Here is a 19,666-nt window from a genome sequence, read left to right on the forward strand (position 1 = left end):
GCAAAGATATCTGCACACTTAAAAAGATGGATCTTTAGGATCTTTATAGGACCATGGACTCTCAAAAAACCCTTTGTATGATTGATGTATGATCTCTTGATGGAGAATGTGCTGTATATGTTTCTATACGCCACTAAAAAGGGTGTCTCATTTTGGTGCTATATAGAACCCTTCTCAAAAAGTTCTATATAGAACCATCTACAGAACATTCTCCATCAGTCTAAGGAACCCGTTCGCAATGCAATGAGCCATTTAATCACACAAAGGGTTCTTTGAATGTTCATAGTTCTATATAGAACCATTTTTTTAGTGTGTATCTACATTTTAAAGTTTTTTTGCGACTTCTTTTATTTCTTCTCTTTTTTATTTTTTATTCAAATTTATCATGTTTTTTTTTGTTTGTTTGTTTTTTGTTTTTTAATGTGATCCCACATTTTCTTGTGACTACCAAAACAAAAGGCTGGATCCCTGTCCCTCATGGCCACATGGTGAGCAGGTAGATCCCATTGTTTAGAAGTACATATATCCCAGAGTCTGAAAATCATTGTGGAACATTTAGAATTGCTATATTTTCTTCAGTGAAGTACTTTTTAGTATCTTGTCAAATGAAATGATCTTAAATCTAGTCAATATATCTATCAATATATCTAAAATGTCCCATTTTGAGATGCATGTGCACTTATTATAGGATTTTCTAGCTTATTTCTAGACATTATTTACTCGTTTTATATCATTTTTGTCAAATGATCTCACTCTACTGGCAGATGAGTTCTCATTTCAAGCACATTTCTTAAAACAAGCTAAATTATCTGCCAATATAGTGAGATAAATTTACTTAATAAAAGTTAAATAATCTTAACTTAAGATTACAACAATCTCAGCAGTAGAAATATTAGATTTATTGTCTAATTATTTAAGATCATTTTACTCAACAATCACTTTTTGCAGTGTGATGATTTTATGTGTGTACTGCTGTTCAAAGCTGTGCTTGCCAGTCATGTACTGGTAACAGTTTTCAGCTCAAAATGAGCTAAAATTGACACTAAAAATATTATTAATTGAAAATGTAATGTAATATAAAAACTACACTCTGTACATGTTAATGTAACTGTTTTATACCACATCTCATCACTTACTTTGCTGTTTCTGAGGTTGCAGTCATCTCCAGTTCCTCCACTATGAAGCTGAAACCAGTCTGTTGCATAAAGTTTCCTGGTTGAGGATGATCTTCAGCTTCCTGGCTCTTAATTTCATGGAGTATTTCTTCCTTTCTGAGTGCATTTTCTCTTAAACTCTTCACTGCCGACAGTGACTGATTGTCCATGCTATCACTGGAGATAACATTGTGAAGACCACCTTCTCTTGAAGATGTACTGACTTTATCCAAACTCTTATCTCTCTCACAAACCCGGGACTCAAAGCCTTCATTCCTGTCTGTGTTGTGATGTTTGTCTTTGTAGGTTTTGTTGTCGTGGGACGTGTTAATATTTAGGTCGTTATTCAGGGTGCAGAGATTTGGATGTTCCTCAGATGTTTCTTTGCAGCCTTCGGACCAGGGTTGGTGGCTTTGCTTCTGTATCTCCAAGAATGGACCTAAATGGTGACTCTTTCCATCTAAATGGTGCCTTTCATCATCTGCTTGATGAAAATCACTTGATATGTGATGGGCTTTTTGAGAATTGATGGTTGGACTAGATTTGAGCTCATTATGAAGCTTAAATTCTTCATGATCCAGCTCTAGAATGTACTTGTATGCATCTTCCTCATCTGAATCCAGCTCAGGCAGAATGTTTATGCCTTCCTCTGAACCATCTGATAGGCCTCCATCATCATCCTCCATACTCACTGAAAGGCTCAGCTTCTGGGCTGAGGAAGTCCAACAGTGCCCCTCAATGGAAGTGTGGAGGAACTGTCCATTTGAGAAGCTGGATTTCTCAGCCACTGCTGAACCACCATTCAATACACCAGCTGACTTTGGGCCTCCGTAAGAGGAGGAGATATCAAACTGCTGCGAAGAGAAATCAGGTTCTCCCAGTGAAGAACAGGACAATGAAGAATATCTACAAACTCCCCTGGGGTTATATTCCTCCAGACTCAGCGTTGATACATGAACCTGCACATAAACAACATGAATTAGAAATTAATGTAACATTCGACATAAATAATTAAGCTGTTCTGTCAAGGTGGTTATCAAACAGTGAAGTGTGGATTTACCTTTTCTGCAAGTTCTACAAATTAGTTTAAAACATGTATAAAAGGTGTTTATGGACTTTAACTGAAAAGTTCTGATTCTTTACATTTATTGTTATTTGCACATTTTTAGAAATTTTAGATATACCACAGTAACCATCAGCAACCACCTGGAATGCCATAGCAACCACCTAACACAGGGGTTGGCAAACCAAATGTTAGGAAGAGACATTTTGTCCTTTCAACAAAAATGTTCTCAAAAAGTCTGAAGAGAGCTTCTCATTTACCAGCTTCTCGTTCGAATTTTCCCGTTTAAGCTTAAATAGCGTCTGAGGCACCAGAACGTAGCTGCTGCACCATTTAAGGTGGAACAGAAAATTTGAAGGAGAAGCTGACTTCAGTGTTTGATAGTCTCAGGAAACCAGCTGGAATGTTTATAAACACAAATAAGCCCATTCATCTCCAAATTATGGACGTTCATCTTAAATCTTTCTCATTGCCATTTCCTCAGCTACTAGGTGTGGTACGGTGACCAGCACCACAGGGCAAATTTCCTTTATTATTCTTATCATTTTTATTATTATAATTAAAGTTTTAAAGTTAGTAACATTCAGTGAGTTACTCACATCTCTGTTCTCTGGGAAATGCTGGAGGAACTGAGCCACATAGGTGATGATGGACTGCTCATCTGGAGAACGCATCATCACATCTGCACCAACAAAACATCCAAGCAGAATCAAAGAACAAACTAAAACTTCATTTGAAGACAAATTCTATATTTAATACATTAGTGTGTCAAAAAAGAATCAAAAACATTACTGATTATAACTGTAATCAACAGTGTTGATTAAAATCTAATTAAACTTTAAAGGTCTGTACACACACACTTAATACACTTTAACTTTAAGGGTCTGTATGTTGGTCCACATTAATTCCGAATTCTCATTACTACTGAACTTAGTGTAAATAAGTTTGAGGTGGTATGAAAAAATAAAAAGTAGTTAATGAATAATCCATACTGAATAATTCATTGTAGACACTCAATAATTTATAAAAGATGCTGAATAATTCATAGTTGACCCTAAATATTTCATTGTAGATACTGAATATTTCACAGCACATACTCAATCATGCTTAGTAAATACTAAATAAGTAATTGTAGACACTGGATAATGTATAATAGATACTGAATACTTCATAGTAAATACTGAATAATTTATAGCAAATACTAAATAATTCATAGTAGATACTGAATAATTCATCATGGATACTGAATAATTCATAGTAGATACTGAATAATTCATAGTAGATACTGAATAATTTATAGCAAATACTAAATAATTCATAGTAGATACTGAATAATTCATAGTAGATACTGAATAATTTATAGCAAATACTAAATAATTCATAGTAGATACTGAATAATTCATCATGGATACTGAATAATTCAATGTAGATACTGAATAATTTATAGCAGATTTTAGATTATAATGGCATCAGTTACATCAGCAGTAATTACAAAACTATTTTAAATAGTTACTTAGTCATTATTTTTTTATTTTTAATACTCTCCATTCTTGTACTATCCTAAGATTTATTATTCAGTATCTACATATAAATAGTATAAATTATCATTCCTTATTCTTAATTTATAGGAGTGAAGAGAAGACGATGTGCAGCTCCTGTACCCTAAAATGATTAAAGTATCAATACTGAACCAATAAATACTTTTATAAATATCTCAACTCCTGGTCCTGTTTTATGCTAAACATCCAAATTGAAAGGTGTTCCATGGTCTACCCTCAGGTTCCAGTAGTGGTGGGACTCCCAGACCGTGCTGTGCTTCTCTGAAGGCCTGAGTGATGTTCTCTCTGGGGCTGGAGGTCAGAGCTGCTTTCATGTCCACAAGCTCAGGCCTGGCACTCTTCACCAGCGCCAGAAGCGCCAACCCGCTCCTCCAGCTTTTCCCAAAGTCATGGACCTCCACACCATACCTAACCACAGAACATATATGGGTTGACCTGCACTGCGAAAACATCAGGCCTTACTGAAAGGAAGCATCTGAAATTTATCCAATATATCTTAATATATATGATAATAATAAGATAATATATATCTTATTATGAGTTTACTGCAAAGACGTAATAAGATTATTCAACCTGTTTCTAGACTTACCAAGAGAAACAGTCTTATATCCTATAGGTGTGGCAATTTGACACGTATTTTTTTTTCAAGAAATAATTCTTATGAAAGCAAATTTGCTATTTCAATTATATAATTTTACTTAAAATCATTTTAGATCTAAAATAAATATATGTAATACAGTTTGGCTGTCATGTATCATGTAACATGCCAACTGTCATTATGTCTTAAACTAAGCAAATTATCTGTCAATAGAAGAAATAATATCTTCAAACAAGTGAAAATGTCTAGAAATAAATTGAAGCCTCTGATAAGCACTCTCCAACTCCAACTCCTCAAACTGAGAAATATCAGATCCACCAACTCGTTAGAAGATATTTTAAGATAATTAAGGTATTTTTACTCGCAGTGCTCGCAGCTGAATTTGTGATTCACAACATAAGGCGATGTTTGGAGGAAAAATGTAGGTAGGACAAAATATATTTTGAGCTGGATTCACCAAAGTGTTGTAAGAAAGAAAATCTTCCTAAGCGTGTGATTTTTCTTAACTTCATTTCTTATAAAAGTTACAAAAAAAAGTATTCTTCAAAGAACTGCTTAAGAATCCTCTTATTTTCTATAATCTATTTTCTTAAGAATAGTTCTAAGAACAAATGGCATCCATCCATCCATCCATCCATCCATCCATCCAGGCTGTGAGGACTGCAGTCCCTCTGTTCACCACCTGAGGGTGACACAGAGTTCTTTCCTCCACTTCAGCAACTACCTGTATCACCTGTGTTTCACGAGCACACTGACCTCACCTGTGATTCCCTCTTTAAGACCTGCAGTCTTAGCAAGTGAAATGATCTCATATCAAAACAACACCTTTATTTCTCTTATTAGATTCATGGTTCTATATAGAGCCATAAACACTCAAAGAACCCTTCACATGATTAAAGGGTGCTTTCCATCGAGAAAGGGTTCTTCAGACTGCAGAGTGCTGTAGATAGTTCTTTAAAACCTTTTGGAAAAAGTTTCTATATAGCACTAAAATTGGTTCTGCTACTGTCGTCAAGCCTGTAACAACAGAAGAACATTTTTGAGGAGTAACTCTGGATGTGAGTCATGATCTCGTGATGAGATGGAATGGAAAGGACGACTCTACAGATTCAGGAAGCATGTTAAACTGTGTTTATACATAGACTATATAGAATATATATATGATGCGTCAGCGAGTTTGTGGACCCCAGAAGGTTAATCTGAGTTAAACCTAGTTAAACCTGGGCTTAAGTGTGTTAAACATGTGCTAAACCCAATGAAACCTGTGATAAAGCATGTTAAACCTGGGTTTAAGTTTGCTGAACCTGTGCTAAACCTAATTAAACATAATAAAATAAAGCATGTTAAACTTCTGCTAAATCTAGTTAAACCTGTGTTAAAACATACTAAACCTGCATTTACGTGTGTTAAACCTGTATTAAGTGTGTGTTAAGCATGTGCTAGATCTGTGTTAAAGCATATTAAACCCTGTTAAACTGTGTTAAACCCTGTTAAACCGTGTTAAACCTGTGTTAAACCGCGTCAAACCCTGTTAAACCGTGTTAAACCTGTGTTAAACCGTGTTAAACCGTATTAAACCCTGTTAAACTGTGTTAAACCCTTTTAAACCGTGTTAAACCCTGTTAAACTGTGTTAAACCCTTTTAAACCGTGTTAAACCCTGTTAAACCTTGTTAAACTGTGTTAAACCCTTTTAAACCGTGTTAAACCCTGTTAAACCCTGTTAAACTGTGTTAAACCCTTTTAAACCGTGTTAAACCCTGTTAAACCCTGTTAAACCCTGTTAAACTGTGTTAAACCCTTTTAAACCGTGTTAAACCCTGTTAAACTGTGTTAAACCCTTTTAAACCGTGTTAAACCCTGTTAAACCTTGTTAAACTGTGTTAAACCCTTTTAAACCGTGTTAAACCCTGTTAAACCCTGTTAAACTGTGTTAAACCCTTTTAAACCGTGTTAAACCCTGCTAAACCCTGCTAAACCCTGTTAAACCCTGTTAAACTGTGTTAAACCCTGTTAAACTGTGTTAAACCGTGTTAAACCTGTGTTACACCAGGTCAGATATCAGCTCAGCTCTTACTGTGCTGTGCAGGTCTGGGTCCAGCTCAGCAGCGTGCTGATGGACCTGCTGCGGTAGTATTTGGGCCGGCCGGGTGTTCTTTTCCTCTTTGATGGGAGAGTGCTGCAGGGGTCTTCACTGGGGGGCGCTGGAGAGCTGCGGGCCGAGTCACTACTGTCGGTCAGAGACACTAGGCTGGACACACTGGAAGAAAAGCGTCTCTCTAGATTTCCTGTGACTTCCTTTAACTGTCAGAGGAAAATAATCACGATTAGACCTGATCAAAGAGATCAAAGACAAGAATAACTTTATTACAGCGAACAAACCACAAATTACATGAATATGATGTCATTACACAGAACTGTTTTCTTCCATAATTGGTAACAAAGCTGTTATTTGTTGAATTTTACCTTTTCATTTAAACCATAACGTAAAATAATAATTATTACTATAACTGTAAATGTTTTAAAGATTATGTACCATTGTATTATATAAATACTGTATATTAATCTTCTTCTTCTTCTTTCGGCTGCTCCCTTCAGGGGTCGCCACAGCGGATCATCTGCCTCCATCTTGCCCTATCCACTGCCTCCTCTACTTTCACACCAACCATCTCCATGTCCACCTTCACTACATCCATAAACCTTCTCTGAGGTCTACCTCTTCTCCTTCTACCCGGCAGCTCCATCTCCAACATTCTTTGCCCAATATCTCCACTATTCCTCCTCAACACATGTCCAAACCATCTCAACCTGGCCTCTCTGGCTTTATCTCCAAACTGCTCCACCTTCACTGTCCCTCTGATCTGCTCATTTCTAATCTTGTCCATCCTTGTCACTCCCAACGAAAATCTCAGCATCTTCATCTCCGCCACCTCCAGCTCAGCCTCCTGTATTTTAGACAGAGCCACAGTCTCCAAACCAGACATCATAGCAGGACGCACTGCTGTCTTGTAAACCTTCCCTTTCACTCTTGCTGCTGTCCTTCTGTCACACATCAGCCCTGACACCCGTCTCCACCCACTCCATCCTCTCTCTTTACATCCAGAACACCTTTCCCAAGCTGTTCCTTTAGGATTATCCCTACTCCATTTCTCTTCCTCTCTACACCATGATAGAACAGTTTGAATCCACCTCCAATGTTCCTGGCCTTGCTTCCTTTCCATCTGGTCTCCTGAACACACAGAATATCTACCTTCCTTCTCTCCATCATGTCTGCAAGCTCTCTGCCTTTACCAGTCATTGTCCCTCTGTTCAGAGTCCCTACTCTAACCTCCACACTCCTGCCTTTCCTTCTCTCTCACTGCCGTCTAACCCGCCTTCCTCCTCTCCTCTTTGATGGTCTTCGACCTGCAGTAGTCCAATTTCCACCTGCACCCTGCTGGTCAACAGCACCGGAGGCGGTCGTTGTTAACCCGGGCCTCGACCGATCCGGTATGGCATCATATTTGTGATCCGCATGATAGTTTTAGCACAAGTTTTACGCCGGATGCCCTTCCTGACGCAACCCTCACCATTTATACGGGCTTGGGACCAGAAGTACACTAAGTACACCCCTAATGGCTGGTTTAAATACTGTATATTAATAATAGTTTAAATAAATATTTTATCTTAATCCTAATAATGATATTGATGACCGCAAATGAAATGGATCATAGATTCATGATTGATGATGAGTATTGTTCTGTTCATGCTGCTCTTTACCTGAAAGTAAACGATGATATTCCAGATCAGGGTGAGAATGACCGAAGGCCGTCCCTCAGCGATGTCTGTGGCGTCTATGTTTACAACTCTTACCTAAAATAAAAAATACATATTATTTAAAAATGCAAATTTAAATTTATACAGCTGTCCCCTTTTCTTCTGTAAGTCTTGGAGTCATATGGAAGAAAAATCCTTGGACATGTTTTATACATTTGAAATACTTTCCAAACACCAGTCCAACATTTCAGACACCAAACTTGGAGGTCATCGATATGCGACGTGGACATTTCACACAAACCAGACTCACATTTCTGTCCTCCAGGAACTCCAGCACTTTAGCAATGTTGCTGAGGGTGAAGATGTGATGGGTAGATGGTCTGAACCTGTCGAGCTGGAGAGAACAGTGACACACTGCAGCTGATTAAAGACTCTTCCGCATAAAGTCCTACCAACCTCCACAACACCACCCAACTAACACCTCTACATACTAACACTGCTACAAACAGTAGCAGCAGCCGTCTCAAAGCCTGCACTGCAAAAACAGCAGTGTAAAAAGTGAGATTATCTAACATCATTTCTCTGTTGAGAAGCTTAAAATTAAAATTAATCTGATTCCTGATAGTTTAGGCTGGTCTAATGCTGAGCTAACCTGTTTTATTCTAGTTTAGGCTGGTCTAATGCTGAGCTAAGCTGATTTATTCTAGTTTATGCTGGTCTAATGCTGATCTAAGATGATTTATTCTAGTTTAGGCTGGTCTAATGCTGATCTAAGCTGATTTATTCTAGTTTATGCTGGTCTAATGCTGATCTAAGCTGATTTATTCTAGTTTAGTCTGGTCTAATGCTGATCTAAGCTGATTTATTCTAGTTTATACTGGTCTAATGCTGATCTAAGCTGATTTATTCTAGTTTATGCTGGTCTAATGCTGATCTAAGCTGATTTATTCTAGTTTAGGCTGGTCTAATGCTGATCTAAGCTGATTTATTCTAGTTTAGGCTGGTCTAATGCTGAGCTAAGCTGATTTATTCTAGTTTAGGCTGGTCTAATGCTGATCTAAGCTGATTTATTCTAATTTATACTGGTCTAATGCTGATCTAAGCTGATTTATTCTAGTTTAGGCTGGTCTAATGCTGATCTAAGCTGATTTATTCTAGTTTAAGCTGGTCTAATGCTGATCTAAGCTGATTTATTCTAGTTTAAACTGGTCTAATGCTGATCTAAGCTGATTTATTCTAATTTATACTGGTCTAATGCTGATCTAAGCTGATTTATTCTAGTTTAGGCTGGTCTAATGCTGAGCTAACCTGTTTTATTCTAGTTTAGGCTGGTCTAATGCTGAGCTAAGCTGATTTATTCTAGTTTATGCTGGTCTAATGCTGATCTAAGATGATTTATTCTAGTTTAGGCTGGTCTAATGCTGATCTAAGCTGATTTATTCTAGTTTATACTGGTCTAATGCTGATCTAAGCTGATTTATTCTAGTTTATGCTGGTCTAATGCTGATCTAAGCTGATTTATTCTAGTTTAGGCTGGTCTAATGCTGATCTAAGCTGATTTATTCTAGTTTAGGCTGGTCTAATGCTGAGCTAAGCTGATTTATTCTAGTTTATACTGGTCTAATGCTGATCTAAGCTGATTTATTCCAGTTTAGGCTGGTCTAATGCTGATCTAAGCTGATTTATTCTAGTTTAAGCTGGTCTAATGCTGATCTAAGCTGATTTATTCTAGTTTAAACTGGTCTAATGCTGATCTAAGCTGATTTATTCTAATTTATACTGGTCTAATGCTGATCTAAGCTGATTTATTCTAGTTTAGGCTGGTCTAATGCTGATCTAAGCTGATTTATTCTAGTTTAGGCTGGTCTAATGCTGATCTAAGCTGATTTATTCTAATTTATACTGGTCTAATGCTGATCTAAGCTGATTTATTCTAGTTTAGGCTGGTCTAATGCTGATCTAAGCTGATTTATTCTAGTTTAAGCTGGTCTAATGCTGATCTAAGCTGATTTATTCTAGTTTAAACTGGTCTAATGCTGATCTAAGCTGATTTATTCTAATTTATACTGGTCTAATGCTGATCTAAGCTGATTTATTCTAGTTTAGGCTGGTCTAATGCTGAGCTAACCTGTTTTATTCTAGTTTAGGCTGGTCTAATGCTGAGCTAAGCTGATTTATTCTAGTTTATGCTGGTCTAATGCTGATCTAAGATGATTTATTCTAGTTTAGGCTGGTCTAATGCTGATCTAAGCTGATTTATTCTAGTTTATACTGGTCTAATGCTGATCTAAGCTGATTTATTCTAGTTTAGGCTGGTCTAATGCTGATCTAAGCTGATTTATTCTAGTTTAGGCTGGTCTAATGCTGATCTAAGCTGATTTATTCTAGTTTAGGCTGGTCTAATGCTGAGCTAAGCTGATTTATTCTAGTTTATACTGGTCTAATGCTGATCTAAGCTGATTTATTCTAGTTTAGGCTGGTCTAATGCTGATCTAAGCTGATTTATTCTAGTTTAAGCTGGTCTAATGCTGATCTAAGCTGATTTATTCTAGTTTAAACTGGTCTAATGCTGATCTAAGCTGATTTATTCTAATTTATACTGGTCTAATGCTGATCTAAGCTGATTTATTCTAGTTTAGGCTGGTCTAATGCTGATCTAAGCTGATTTATTCTAGTTTAGGCTGGTCTAATGCTGATCTAAGCTGATTTATTCTAGTTTAGTCTGGTCTAATGCTGATCTAAGCTGATTTATTCTAGTTTATACTGGTCTAATGCTGATCTAAGCTGATTTATTCTAGTTTAGGCTGGTCTAATGCTGATCTAAGCTGATTTATTCTAGTTTAAGCTGGTCTAATGCTGATCTAAGCTGATTTATTCTAGTTTAGGCTGGTCTAATGCTGATCTAAGCTGATTTATTCTAGTTTATACTGGTCTAATGCTGATCTAAGCTGATTTATTCTAGTTTATACTGGTCTAATGCTGATCTAAGCTGATTTATTCTAGTTTAGGCTGGTCTAATGCTGATCTAAGCTGATTTATTCTAGTTTATACTGGTCTAATGCTGATCTAAGCTGATTTATTCTAGTTTATACGGGTCTAATGCTGATCTAAGCTGATTTATTCTAATTTAGGCTGGTCTAATGCTGATCTAAGCTGATTTATTCTAGTTTATGCTGGTCTAATGCTGATCTAAGCTGATTTATTCTAGTTTAGGCTGGTCTAATGCTGATCTAAGCTGATTTATTCTAGTTTAGGCTGGTCTAATGCTGAGCTAAGCTGATTTATTCTAGTTTATACTGGTCTAATGCTGATCTAAGCTGATTTATTCTAGTTTAGGCTGGTCTAATGCTGATCTAAGCTGATTTATTCTAGTTTAAGCTGGTCTAATGCTGATCTAAGCTGATTTATTCTAATTTATACTGGTCTAATGCTGATCTAAGCTGATTTATTCTAGTTCAGGCTGGTCTAATGCTGATCTAAGCTGATTTATTCTAGTTTAAGCTGGTCTAATGCTGATCTAAGCTGATTTATTCTAGTTTAAACTGGTCTAATGCTGATCTAAGCTGATTTATTCTAATTTATACTGGTCTAATGCTGATCTAAGCTGATTTATTCTAGTTTAGGCTGGTCTAATGCTGAGCTAACCTGTTTTATTCTAGTTTAGGCTGGTCTAATGCTGAGCTAAGCTGATTTATTCTAGTTTATGCTGGTCTAATGCTGATCTAAGATGATTTATTCTAGTTTAGGCTGGTCTAATGCTGATCTAAGCTGATTTATTCTAGTTTATACTGGTCTAATGCTGATCTAAGCTGATTTATTCTAGTTTATGCTGGTCTAATGCTGATCTAAGCTGATTTATTCTAGTTTAGGCTGGTCTAATGCTGATCTAAGCTGATTTATTCTAGTTTAGGCTGGTCTAATGCTGAGCTAAGCTGATTTATTCTAGTTTATACTGGTTTAATGCTGATCTAAGCTGATTTATTCTAGTTTAGGCTGGTCTAATGCTGATCTAAGCTGATTTATTCTAGTTTAAGCTGGTCTAATGCTGATCTAAGCTGATTTATTCTAGTTTAAACTGGTCTAATGCTGATCTAAGCTGATTTATTCTAATTTATACTGGTCTAATGCTGATCTAAGCTGATTCATTCTAGTTTAGGCTGGTCTAATGCTGATCTAACCTGTTTTATTCTAGTTTAGGCTGGTCTAATGCTGAGCTAAGCTGATTTATTCTAGTTTATACTGGTCTAATGCTGATCTAAGCTGATTTATTCTAGTTTAGGCTGGTCTAATGCTGATCTAAGCTGATTTATTCTAGTTTAAGCTGGTCTAATGCTGATCTAAGCTGATTTATTCTAGTTTAGGCTGGTCTAATGCTGATCTAAGCTGATTTATTCTAGTTTATACTGGTCTAATGCTGATCTAAGCTGATTTATTCTAGTTTATACTGGTCTAATGCTGATCTAAGCTGATTTATTCTAATTTAGGCTGGTCTAATGCTGATCTAAGCTGATTTATTCTAGTTTATGCTGGTCTAATGCTGATCTAAGCTGATTTATTCTAGTTTAGGCTGGTCTAATGCTGATCTAAGCTGATTTATTCTAGTTTAGGCTGGTCTAATGCTGAGCTAAGCTGATTTATTCTAGTTTATACTGGTCTAATGCTGATCTAAGCTGATTTATTCTAGTTTAGGCTGGTCTAATGCTGATCTAAGCTGATTTATTCTAGTTTAAGCTGGTTTAATGCTGATCTAAGCTGATTTATTCTAGTTTAAACTGGTCTAATGCTGATCTAAGCTGATTTATTCTAATTTATACTGGTCTAATGCTGATCTAAGCTGATTTATTCTAGTTTAGGCCGGTCTAATGCTGATCTAAGCTGATTTATTCTAGTTTAGGCTGGTCTAATACTGATCGAAGCTGATTTATTCTAGTTTAGGCTGGTCTAATGCTGATCTAAGCTGATTTATTCTAATTTATACTGGTCTAATGCTGATCTAAGCTGATTTATTCTAGTTTAGGCTGGTCTAATGCTGATCTAAGCTGATTTATTCTAGTTTAGGCTGGTCTAATGCTGAGCTAAGCTGATTTATTCTAGTTTATACTGGTCTAATGCTGATCTAAGCTGATTTATTCTAGTTTATAGTGGTCTAATGCTGATCTAAGCTGATTTATTCTACTTTAGGCTGGTCTAATGCTGATCTAAGCTGATTTATTCTAGTTTATGCTGGTCTAATGCTGATCTAAGCTAGTTTATTCTAGTTTATGCTGGTCTAATGCTGATCTAAGCTGATTTATTCTAGTTTAGGCTGGTCTAATGCTGATCTAAGCTGATTTATTCTAGTCTATACTGGTCTAATGCTGATCTAAGCTGATTTATTCTAGTTTATACTGGTCTAATGCTGATCTAAGCTGATTTATTCTAGTTTAGGCTGGTCTAATGCTGATCTAATCTGATTTATTCTAATTTATACTGGTCTAATGCTGATCTAAGCTGATTTATTCTAGTTTAGGCTGGTCTAATGCTGATCTAAGCTGATTTATTCTAGTTTAGGCTGGTCTAATGCTGATCTAAGCTGATTTATTCTAGTTTATGCTGGTCTAATGCTGATCTAAGCTGATTTATTCTAGTTTATGCTGGTCTAATGCTGATCTAAGCTGATTTATTCTAGTTTAGGCTGGTCTAATGCTGATATAAGCTGATTTATTCTAGTTTATACTGGTCTAATGCTGATCTAAGCTGACTTATTCTAGTTTATACTGGTCTAATGCTGATCTAAGCTGATTTATTCTAGTTTAGGCAGGTCTAATGCTGATCTAAGCTGATTTATTCTAGTTTATGCTGGTCTAATGCTGATCTAAGCTGATTTATTCTAGTTTATGCTGGTCTAATGCTGATCTAAACTGATTTATTCTAGTTTATACTGGTCTAATGCTGATCTAAGCTGATTTATTCTACTTTAGGCTGGTCTAATGCTGATCTAAGCTGATTTATTCTAGTTTATGCTGGTCTAATGCTGATCTAAGCTGATTTATTCTAGTTTATGCTGGTCTAATGCTGATCTAAGCTGATTTATTCTAGTTTAGGCTGGTCTAATGCTGATCTAATCTGATTTATTCTAGTTTATACTGGTCTAATGCTGATCTAAGCTGATTTATTCTAGTTTATTCTGGTCTAATGCTGATCTAAGCTGATTTATTCTAGTTTAGGCTGGTCTAATGCTGATCTAAGCTGATTTATTCTAGTTTAGGCTGGTCTAATGCTGATCTAAGCTGATTTATTCTAGTTTATGCTGGTCTAATGCTGATCTAAGCTGATTTATTCTAGTTTACACTGGTCTAATGCTGATCTAAGCTGATTTATTCTAGTTTACGCTGGTCTAATGCTGATCTAAGCTGTTTTATTCTAGTTTATCCTGGTCTAATGCTGATCTAAGCTGATTTATTCTAGTTTATACTGGTCTAATGCTGAACTAAGCTGATTTATTCTAGTTTAGGCTGGTCTAATGCTGATCTAAGCTGATTTATTCTAGTTTAGGCTGGTCTAATGCTGATCTAAGCTGATTTATTCTAGTTTAGTCTGGTCTAATGCTGATCTAAGCTGATTTATTTTAGTTTATCCTGGTCTAATGGTGATCTAAGGTGATTTATTCTAGTTTAGGCTGGTCTAATGCTGATCTAAGCTGATTTATTCTAGTTTAGGCTGGTCTAATGCTGATCTAAGCTGATTTATTCTAGTTTATGCTGGTCTAATGCTGATCTAAGCTGATTTATTCTAGTTTATACTGGTCTAATGCTGATCTAAGCTGATTTATTCTAGTTCATACTGGTCTAATGCTGATCTAAGCTGATTTATTCTAGTTCATACTCGTCTAATGCTGATCTAAGCTGATTTATTCTAGTTTATGCTGGTCTAATGCTGATCTAAGCTGATTTATTCTAGTTTATACTGGTCTAATGCTGATCTAAGCTGATTTATTCTAGTTTAGGCTGGTCTAATGCTGATCTAAGCTGATTTATTCTAGTTTATGCTGGTCTAATGCTGATCTAAGCTGATTTATTCTAGTTTATGCTGGTCTAATGCTGATCTAAGCTGATTTATTCTAGTTTATACTGGTCTAATGCTGATCTAAGCTGATTCATTCTAGTTTATGCTGGTCTAATGCTGATCTAAGCTGATTTATTCTAGTTTAGTCTGGTCTAATGCTGATCTAAGCTGATTTATTCTAGTTTAGTCTGGTCTAATGCTGATCTAAGCTGATTTATTCTAGTTCATACTTGTCTAATGCTGATCTAAGCTGATTTATTCTAGTTTAGGCTGGTCTAATGCTGATCTAAGCTGATTTATTCTAGTTTAGGCTGGTCTAATGCTGATCTAAGCTGATTTATTCTAGTTTATGCTGGTCTAATGCTGATCTAAGCTGATTTATTCTAGTTTATACTGGTCTAATGCTGATCTAAGCTGATTTATTCTACTTTAGGCTGGTCTAATGCTGATCTAAGCTGATTTATTCTAGTTTATGCTGGTCTAATGCTGATCTAAGCTGATTTATTCTAGTTTATGCTGGTCTAATGCTGATCTAAGCTGATTTATTCTAGTTTAGGCTGGTCTAATGCTGATCTAATCTGATTTATTCTAATTTATACTGGTCTAATGCTGATCTAAGCTGTTTTATTCTAGTTTATTCTGGTCTAATGCTGATCTAAGCTGATTTATTCTAGTTTAGGCTGGTCTAATGCTGATCTAAGCTGATTTATTCTAGTTTAGGCTGGTCTAATGCTGATCTAAGCTGATTTATTCTAGTTTATGCTGGTCTAATGCTGATCTAAGCTGATTTATTCTAGTTTACACTGGTCTAATGCTGATCTAAGCTGATTTATTCTAGTTTACGCTGGTCTAATGCTGATCTAAGCTGTTTTATTCTAGTTTATCCTGGTCTAATGCTGATCTAAGCTGATTTATTCTAGTTTATACTGGTCTAATGCTGATCTAAGCTGATTTATTCTAGTTTAGGCTGGTCTAATGCTGATCTAAGCTGATTTATTCTAGTTTAGGCTGGTCTAATGCTGATCTAAGCTGATTTATTCTAGTTTAGTCTGGTCTAATGCTGATCTAAGCTGATTTATTTTAGTTTATCCTGGTCTAATGGTGATCTAAGGTGATTTATTCTAGTTTAGGCTGGTCTAATGCTGATCTAAGCTGATTTATTCTAGTTTAGGCTGGTCTAATGCTGATCTAAGCTGATTTATTCTAGTTTAGGCTGGTCTAATGCTGATCTAAGCTGATTTATTCTAGTTTATACTGGTCTAATGCTGATCTAAGCTGATTTATTCTAGTTCATACTGGTCTAATGCTGATCTAAGCTGATTTATTCTAGTTCATACTCGTCTAATGCTGATCTAAGCTGATTTATTCTAGTTTATGCTGGTCTAATGCTGATCTAAGCTGATTTATTCTAGTTTATACTGGTCTAATGCTGATCTAAGCTGATTTATTCTAGTTTAGGCTGGTCTAATGCTGATCTAAGCTGATTTATTCTAGTTTATGCTGGTCTAATGCTGATCTAAGCTGATTTATTCTAGTTTATGCTGGTCTAATGCTGATCTAAGCTGATTTATTCTAGTTTATAATGGTCTAATGCTGATCTAAGCTGATTCATTCTAGTTCATACTTGTCTAATGCTGATCTAAGCTGATTTATTCTAGTTTAGTCTGGTCTAATGCTGATCTAAGCTGATTTATTCTAGTTTATACTGGTCTAATGCTGATCTAAGCTGATTTATTCTAGTTTAGGCTGGTCTAATGCTGATCTAAGCTGATTTATTCTAGTTTATACTGGTCTAATGCTGATCTAAGCTGATTTATTCTAGTTTATACTGGTCTAATGCTGATCTAAGCTGATTTATTCTAATTTAGGCTGGTCTAATGCTGATCTAAGCTGATTTATTCTAGTTTATGCTGGTCTAATGCTGATCTAAGCTGATTTATTCTAGTTTAGGCTGGTCTAATGCTGATCTAAGCTGATTTATTCTAGTTTAGGCTGGTCTAATGCTGAGCTAAGCTGATTTATTCTAGTTTATACTGGTCTAATGCTGATCTAAGCTGATTTATTCTAGTTTAGGCTGGTCTAATGCTGATCTAAGCTGATTTATTCTAGTTTAAGCTGGTCTAATGCTGATCTAAGCTGATTTATTCTAATTTATACTGGTCTAATGCTGATCTAAGCTGATTTATTCTAGTTTAGGCTGGTCTAATGCTGATCTAAGCTGATTTATTCTAGTTTAAGCTGGTCTAATGCTGAGCTAACCTGTTTTATTCTAGTTTAGGCTGGTCTAATGCTGAGCTAAGCTGATTTATTCTAGTTTATGCTGGTCTAATGCTGATCTAAGATGATTTATTCTAGTTTAGGCTGGTCTAATGCTGATCTAAGCTGATTTATTCTAGTTTATACTGGTCTAATGCTGATCTAAGCTGATTTATTCTAGTTTATGCTGGTCTAATGCTGATCTAAGCTGATTTATTCTAGTTTAGGCTGGTCTAATGCTGAGCTAAGCTGATTTATTCTAGTTTATACTGGTTTAATGCTGATCTAAGCTGATTTATTCTAGTTTAGGCTGGTCTAATGCTGATCTAAGCTGATTTATTCTAGTTTAAGCTGGTCTAATGCTGATCTAAGCTGATTTATTCTAGTTTAAACTGGTCTAATGCTGGTCTAAGCTGATTTATTCTAATTTATACTGGTCTAATGCTGATCTAAGCTGATTTATTCTAGTTTAGGCTGGTCTAATGCTGATCTAAGCTGATTTATTCTAGTTTAGGCTGGTCTAATGCTGATCTAAGCTGATTTATTCTAGTTTATACTGGTCTAATGCTGATCTAAGCTGATTTATTCTAATTTATACTGGTCTAATGCTGATCTAAGCTGATTTATTCTAGTTTAGGCTGGTCTAATGCTGATCTAAGCTGTTTTATTCTAGTTTAGGCTGGTCTAATGCTGATCTAAGCTGATTTATTCTAGTTTAGTCTGGTCTAATGCTGATCTAAGCTGATTTATTCTAATGTATACTGGTCTAATGCTGATCTAAGCTGATTCATTCTAGTTTAGGCTGGTCTAATGCTGATCTAACCTGTTTTATTCTAGTTTAGGCTGGTCTAATGCTGAGCTAAGCTGATTTATTCTAGTTTATACTGGTCTAATGCTGATCTAAGCTGATTTATTCTAGTTTAGGCTGGTCTAATGCTGATCTAAGCTGATTTATTCTAGTTTAAGCTGGTCTAATGCTGATCTAAGCTGATTTATTCTAGTTTAGGCTGGTCTAATGCTGATCTAAGCTGATTTATTCTAGTTTATACTGGTCTAATGCTGATCTAAGCTGATTTATTCTAGTTTATACTGGTCTAATGCTGATCTAAGCTGATTTATTCTAGTTTAGGCTGGTCTAATGCTGATCTAAGCTGATTTATTCTAGTTTATGCTGGTCTAATGCTGATCTAATCTGATTTATTCTAGTTTATACTGGTCTAATGCTGATCTAAGCTGATTTATTCTAGTTTATACTGGTCTAATGCTGATCTAAGCTGATTTATTCTAATTTAGGCTGGTCTAATGCTGATCTAAGCTGATTTATTCTAGTTTATGCTGGTCTAATGCTGATCTAAGCTGATTTATTCTAGTTTAGGCTGGTCTAATGCTGATCTAAGCTGATTTATTCTAGTTTAGGCTGGTCTAATGCTGAGCTAAGCTGATTTATTCTAGTTTATACTGGTCTAATGCTGATCTAAGCTGATTTATTCTAGTTTAGGCTGGTCTAATGCTGATCTAAGCTGATTTATTCTAGTTTAAGCTGGTTTAATGCTGATCTAAGCTGATTTATTCTAGTTTAAACTGGTCTAATGCTGATCTAAGCTGATTTATTCTAATTTATACTGGTCTAATGCTGATCTAAGCTGATTTATTCTAGTTTAGGCCGGTCTAATGCTGATCTAAGCTGATTTATTCTAGTTTAGGCTGGTCTAATACTGATCGAAGCTGATTTATTCTAGTTTAGGCTGGTCTAATGCTGATCTAAGCTGATTTATTCTAATTTATACTGGTCTAATGCTGATCTAAGCTGATTTATTCTAGTTTAGGCTGGTCTAATGCTGATCTAAGCTGATTTATTCTAGTTTAGGCTGGTCTAATGCTGAGCTAAGCTGATTTATTCTAGTTTATACTGGTCTAATGCTGATCTAAGCTGATTTATTCTAGTTTATAGTGGTCTAATGCTGATCTAAGCTGATTTATTCTACTTTAGGCTGGTCTAATGCTGATCTAAGCTGATTTATTCTAGTTTATGCTGGTCTAATGCTGATCTAAGCTAATTTATTCTAGTTTATGCTGGTCTAATGCTGATCTAAGCTGATTTATTCTAGTTTAGGCTGGTCTAATGCTGATCTAAGCTGATTTATTCTAGTCTATACTGGTCTAATGCTGATCTAAGCTGATTTATTCTAGTTTATACTGGTCTAATGCTGATCTAAGCTGATTTATTCTAGTTTAGG

General features: G+C 35.8%; 1 protein-coding gene across 1 annotated transcript in view; it reads right to left on the reverse strand.

Moving 5' to 3' along the window:
- Positions 1–19,666, reverse strand: part of zgc:100997 (uncharacterized protein LOC445211 homolog) — a 42,417-nt gene that overhangs the window by 461 nt on the left and 22,290 nt on the right. The window contains exons 4-9 of the mRNA XM_017686527.2: positions 8,440–8,523; positions 8,133–8,225; positions 6,451–6,677; positions 3,991–4,184; positions 2,817–2,899; positions 1,137–2,113 (exon numbers count right to left, since the gene is read on the reverse strand). Coding sequence (XP_017542016.1) covers positions 1,137–2,113; positions 2,817–2,899; positions 3,991–4,184; positions 6,451–6,677; positions 8,133–8,225; positions 8,440–8,523 — 1,658 coding nt within the window. The remainder of the gene's footprint in view (positions 1–1,136; positions 2,114–2,816; positions 2,900–3,990; positions 4,185–6,450; positions 6,678–8,132; positions 8,226–8,439; positions 8,524–19,666) is intronic.

Source organism: Pygocentrus nattereri, chromosome 4 (genome assembly GCF_015220715.1).
Source record: "Pygocentrus nattereri isolate fPygNat1 chromosome 4, fPygNat1.pri, whole genome shotgun sequence".
In the NCBI taxonomy this organism is placed as follows: domain Eukaryota; kingdom Metazoa; phylum Chordata; class Actinopteri; order Characiformes; family Serrasalmidae; genus Pygocentrus; species Pygocentrus nattereri.